Source organism: Syngnathus leptorhynchus, chromosome 7 (genome assembly GCF_054491065.1).
Source record: "Syngnathus leptorhynchus isolate UIUO chromosome 7, UIUO_Slep, whole genome shotgun sequence".
Lineage (NCBI taxonomy): Eukaryota > Metazoa > Chordata > Actinopteri > Syngnathiformes > Syngnathidae > Syngnathus > Syngnathus leptorhynchus.
Genome location: NC_141201.1, coordinates 1,615,019 through 1,621,281, shown reverse-complemented (window position 1 = coordinate 1,621,281; position 6,263 = coordinate 1,615,019). Strand labels below are relative to the sequence as shown.

Genomic DNA, 6,263 nt, shown 5'->3' with positions numbered 1-6,263 from the left:
TTGAAGAAGTGGAGAAATATGGAAGGAAGAGTTCAATCTGAAATCTGTCTCTATTCCCTTTAATGGCATTTTTACATCAATGAATAATTCAAAACATAAATAATCAACAGCAAGTTGGCTGTGCTCACGGATGACATTCCTCACAGGATGCCATGACTGTTTCACCAGATTTTAGAATACCTTCTTTATTATTCCCACGCATGGAGCCAAATGGCTGAAGTGGCTCCATTTCAGACGATGAGAGTATAATCGACATCCCCCCCGATGAGCCTGATAAAGTCAATGGAACATCCCCGTTTCCATCGCGAACGGCCAAATGTGACATGATGCTGCAAAGATTTCCTTCCGTTGGGAGGAGATCAATAGCGTGTTGCGCTCTGGCACAAAATCGATGCAAAGTGGCTCGTCTCGACTGCCACCCGACGCTCCTCCGAGGCTCATCTCCATTTGCTGCACAAAAAGCATATTTTCACAGATGCTAACATCTGGAGGTGACAAGTTAACGCTGAGAAGATGAACCTGTAAAAAAAAATTAGCAAATTGATTGAAATGCACTCGCAAGCTACATGCTACAAACGTAGCATTTCTGGCTGTGTGTGTGGCTACCTTGATGCTTTTCCTAGACAACAACTGGAAGTTGAGCTTTTTTAGTATTCCGCCAGCGCACCTGGCGATGCGGCGGAGACGCTCTTGATTAGATAAATCACTCCGAGCGCTTCCCATCAAGCCAAAAGAATTACGTAGGCCACTGTCGCTCTTTCTCGGGAAAGGCTGAAATGCCTTTTTTTTTTTGCATATTGGCTGCAAATGAAAAGCCCTTGAGTGTCATTCATTTTCTCAGTGTCTCTCGAATCGTCGTCTATTGCGGAAAAAAGAACTCCCGAGTTGGAAAGTGATGTTGCATCCAAAACTTGTTTGCTAACATTCTTTTTCACCCGAAAAAAAAACCATTTTGAGGACTCAAACTCACCAATTTGAGCAAGCTCGTGGATGTAATTGCTTATTTTCTTGCTTTTTGGAAGATTTGGACAAAGTGGATCCAGCAGGCACTTTTCAATATGCAACGGCGTCCTTCTCCACTTGCATTTTTCAATTGCGGCTTTTTCAAAAGGCCGCTGAACCGAGCGGAGGTTTTATTTTGTGGAGTGCTGTGCATCTGCTGTCTGAACAACGACAATAAATTGTCTGAAATCGCCATGGAAACGGCAAATGCGAGGCCAGCAGTCGGCTCGCCATCAGACGTGGCGGGTTTTGATGTCATCGTATGTAAATGAGCGCCACGGTGATTCTTATTCCGTGTTTTTGGACTTCGACAGCTTTTGTGTTCATAAACTGTCGAGATAATCAATAGGAAAATGCAAAATGTGATACCAAACCACTAATATCATTTCAAACTCATTTTACAACATCCTCGTAGGAACAAATTCTCTTACAGATTATTTGATTTTGAAAAAAAAAAAATAAATAATCCAATACACATGGAGCAAAAACTCTCACTAAACAACCCAGGCTAAACTCGTTTTGTCTCTAGATTTACCAAAAATGCAAATCTTAAATAAGATGACTGTATTCCACTAACATTGGTAAACATATATTTTTTTTTATGTGACATTTCACACCGCATTGGTCTTCCAAAGAGCCACATTCCTCCCCTCTCATTACAGCAAATGTCAAGTTGTTGGACTGCGGCGGGCCCAAATGTGAGGTGGCCGGCTAGCGGACGGCGCCAGAAGCGGCCATCCATCCATTTTGCGCCCAAAGCGAAGCTGGTGACAGAAGCTCAATAATCCAAGGTCGCGCCATTTAACGCGCACAAAACAAAAAAAAGTGGCTCATCCGACCCAACCTCCAAGCTGCTTGACGCGCGTCAGGTCGCAAAGATTTATGCAAATGGCCAAGGTTGTGTTTAACATGCTAGCTCGGTGTCGTTTGCCCTAAACGACAAAAGTTGCACTCAGAGACAATCATGAAACAAAAACGCAGACTTTTAAAGGTTTATTTCATCTTAAATAACAAAAACAATCTGGGTTGAATTTTATGAACATTTTTTTTCCAACTTTTAGCTTGAAGGTCCAAAAAAGATGAATTCTTCAAGAGGGCTATTTCCTCGAGGCCGTGACAGGGGCAGAGAACCCCTCCCTCCCGCCGGCACCCACTGTGTACAAAATTTAATTATTAAAGGCAAAGTCACCGCAAAGTGTTTACAAAGCCGCCCATTATTCATCGGCCGAACTGAAACGCCTGGAGGGAGCGCGTCAAGGTCAAATGTCCAAGTGGACACATAGTTGACAATAGAGGCCGAGGTTGCTCGCTTCAAAATGTTGATTGCCTCATTTAGTTGAAGAGGAAAAAGCACATTTAAACAAACACCACAGAGATTAGCTTTGTCTGCTAGTTTAGTGCTAACGCACGATATTAAAATGCCATCAAAACTAGTATCGCAGTTTGGAAACCGATTAACGGCATTTCGACCAACATTGCAAATTCATGTACGGACCCCTTAGCTACGTCTTGCCGGCCCACGAACCTCAGTTTGAGAACCAGCGGCCCTGCAGTCTGCTTTGGCCAGGCAGATGCGTTTGTAATGGTGCAGAACAGCTCATCGGCTCGCCGGAGTCATAAAGCCCAGCGACGCCCTCCGTCCGGCGCCGGCGAGATTGCTCTGTCAAGAGGTAAACAACGCAAAAATGAGGAAGGACTCATTTGATAGGAAATGTCACAGCATGATTGGATTTATATATAAAAAAAAAAAGTGTAAATTAGGGTCATTAATCATTAGCTGGGAAAACAGCGACGGCTTGTGTTCTCCTCTCAGAAGGAAGGATCCATGCGTTAATTTGACGGAAGACTTTTTAAGTGGACAAAACACCTGAGCACATTCTGATTATGCCGCTGTCAAGAAACCTTGAGAAGGGAGAAACTCATTTACTGGCAGCAACAAATTGGAATCGGAGATTTTTTTTTTTTCATGTCCCTGAACGTTTTTAGCATCAAAGACATATTTTTTATTTTTTTGCCAGCGTTCAGTCACGACCGTCAGAGCCATGACACAACAAACAAGACATCGTAATCCCATGGGAAGATTTATTTTATTATTATTCATCTTTTTCCCTCTCCTGGTAGTTTGGTGACCTTAACGTGGTGCAACAGTGTCCACGAGCTTCATCTGTCCCTGATGATTTATCTGGACGCAAAGTGGGTCGACTTGTTGATGGTCTGGCGTCAAGCCAGCGATTCTAAAATTCTAAAACCCGACTTTGATACCTGACTTGAAACCCGACCTGTCTTCAAACTCTTACTTTGAAACCTAACCCGACTTGACTTCGATTTTGTTTCCCACACACCTTTTTTGAATGATGGGCGTGGGGCCACGAACCACCAGCAGGAGTCACACGACCACCGTGATGAACTTCCAACCTCGAACTGCAAGGGACCCGGAAATGAGGCTCGGAGAAGAAGAAAAAAAAGTTAGTCGCCTGCAACTCTCTTATTTTGTTTGTGCGTCGCGTCCACGTTAAGGAAGACGTGAGCGGAGGAGAGAGACCCTTCGGGCAAGAACAAGCATGGGGCTCCCCACGCTGGAGTTTAGTGACTCTTTTCTCGACGGGCCCGATTTCAGAGAGCGTCTCAAGTGTCATGAGATCGAACTGGAGAGGACCAACAAGTTCATCAAAGAGCTCATTAAGGATGGAAATATGCTTATCGGTGCGCTCAGGAGTAAGTACAAAAAAAAAAAAAAACGCACACGCTCGATTTGACAGGAAATGAAAGCAAGCGCTGGACGCGTCAACTTTTGCGGCGCAAATGATTCAATGTCATTTATTATATGTGAAAACACGCGGAATTGTTGGTTCGTGCTTCTCGTCGCTTGCAAGATGAGACTTGCCTCGCGGAGAGGAGCGCGTGAACTTATAAGAGGCCCAAAGGGGAGTCTGCAAACTTTGCTTTTGCGCACACAATATGTGCAAATGGTGTTTTTTCATAACAAGTAGCATCTCCGAGAATAGCAAGATTCAAAATATGCAGCAGCGTAATGGCCTTTTTAACTCTAATGAGTCAGTTGAATGAAGGTAAATAAATAGGCATGCAGGATTTGTCACTGTCTGGTGGAATTTGATGCACCTTATGATCAAATTGTCGAACTTTTGGGATGTTGGGCTTGACCCAATTGTGAGTGAACAGAGACATCCTTCCTTTCTTGCTGCTTCATTTGTCAAAATTGGTCAGTTCACTTCTTGTTTGATTTGCGCATGTCTATTTTTTGGGCACTTTTTTTTTTCCTTTAAAAAGACTTACTAGACTTACCAGGCCCGATTTGTGTACAAATGGATTTGTTGAGAGAGGCGAGGTGCTGAAAGGAAAAGTCAATCATTGATGGTCTTCAACTTTTGTTTGTTCGAGAGGGTTTTTTTTGTTTTGTTTTTTCCTCTAGTCATGTCCTCAACGTCTGGTCATTACACAAACGATTATTTTGTTTATGGCTTTATAAATGGCAAATTGTGTGGAATTTTCTCCCTTCGAGATAAATAATCATTTGTGAAATTGAAAAAAAACAACTTTATGAATTAACCATTTGCCAGCCATTATCTTAACCACTTACGAATAAAGATAAAGGATGAAAAAGAAATGTCAAGTTAAAACAAGGCACACACACACAAAATCATTTGTCCTAATGCATTTTTTAATCATCCTGCAACAATTGAGCATGAACCCGGTTAATTTTGGAAAAATAGGCAGCAAGAGAATAAAGACATGCAGGTGGTAACATAGGTCAAACGTGTTCTCGCCATCACTCACAACTGTCAGCTGATGTTTAGTTTCTGTGTCAAGAGAAGAGAACGCTATTGATTTTGGATGACATCTGTCAAGATGTTTGAGGACAATGGTTAACCCCCCCCTGCAAATTTGCTCCTTACTGCTGCTAGATGGCGCCAAAAGTCCAGGCTGATAGGAAAGTTGTTGGTATCAAGGAAGTACGTTGCGATGATCCGTCTCAACCGACTAAGCTAGGTAGGTGCTAAGTTTAGCTGGAGTTGTTAGCAGATGTTTTGGAGACTCTCCTATTTCTTGTGCACTTTACGAACCTTATCTTTTTCCACGTTGTACTTATATATATTCACTGTTGCATCGCGATTGACAAATTCAAAACGTCAAAGGCGGCGAATGAGTTAAGGGCCAACCTTCAGTCTGTTTGAAATTCTTGCGGAAGGCTTAAAAAATTGCCCAGATCTCTAACACCGTGGTGTTTGGCCCTGGATTGTCCTCGTTGGAGCGGCGGCGGTTTCTGTTGCGGCTTTGAATGAATGACAGTCCAAAGCATCCTGAACTTATTGTGCCACGGATAATTGATTCCAGCTGCAAGTGAGATCCATCTGCATCCATCTAGCCAGCCAGCCAGCTACTTGATATTCACACCTGGTCCGGTCTCTATAACCACCGCCGACGACTTGTATTAATTCCCTGGCGGTGGCCGCGCTAATTGAATACACTAATTACGTCTTTGCGAGGCGAGGGAGGGCCGAGGAGCGTGACGGCGATGACAGTAATGATGCATCTTCGGAAAGCCAGGTGAGTTTGTCTAAGCGAGGCACACAGACACTCAGCCTGTTTTGTCACAATTTGGTTCCTTGCTGACAAAGGGCAATTCGTGCCAGATTATTTTGTGTTTCATGAGATGATCCTAAAATAATTATCCAAGGTGTGTTGAAAGTAGCGTTGGGCATCGCTGAGCTTGATTCGATTCTGATTCCTAGTGACTCATCTCAATTTTGTAATTTCCTGAAATGTTGTTGTTGTTGTTGTTTTCGCCACACCGCCATCTGCTGGACACCCCTGCCATGAACGTGGCCCTCGACCCCTTTGTCCCGATTGCGTGCGACTGCGCCCGTCGCTTGCCTGTGCGTGCCTGCTCGGCAATTGTAGATAAAAAGAATGAAAGGCTGGCGTTATTATATACGCCGTGTCTGTAAACAAGCTTTTCACTTGTCTGGACACAGTGCATATTTTCTTCGCTCCTGCAATGCGATACGAGCGCACTTATTAGAATAATAATATGTTCCGTTATCTCCTCTTTGGGCTTTGGGACTCTGGGTCGTCTCGGCGTTGATGTGAGCCCAGATGACGCTTGTGAGGCACAGCCACGGGAAGTGTCCTGTAAACATGCTCGCTTGTGTAACCATCCGAACAAACACACACACACACACACACATTCCCCCTCCCACTCTTTGCATTGCGTTTGGCCTGACATCTCTGGGTTGCTGCAG

At 43.9% G+C, this 6,263-nt stretch overlaps 1 protein-coding gene across 4 annotated transcripts in view; it reads left to right on the top strand.

The window, feature by feature from the left end:
• Nucleotides 1-3,334: 3,334 nt before the first annotated feature.
• The window catches only part of arhgap42b (Rho GTPase activating protein 42b), a 28,739-nt gene continuing 25,810 nt past the window's right edge, over nt 3,335-6,263 (top strand). For 3 of the 4 annotated variants that reach the window (XM_085916842.1, XM_085916841.1, XM_085916838.1), the window contains exon 1: nt 3,336-3,717. In XM_085916842.1, the coding sequence (XP_085772968.1) occupies nt 3,564-3,717 (154 nt within the window). In that variant the 5' untranslated portion in view covers nt 3,336-3,563. Of the gene's footprint in view, nt 3,718-6,263 lie in introns of all 4 variants that reach the window. The other variant, XM_085916839.1, reaches the window with a different exon arrangement.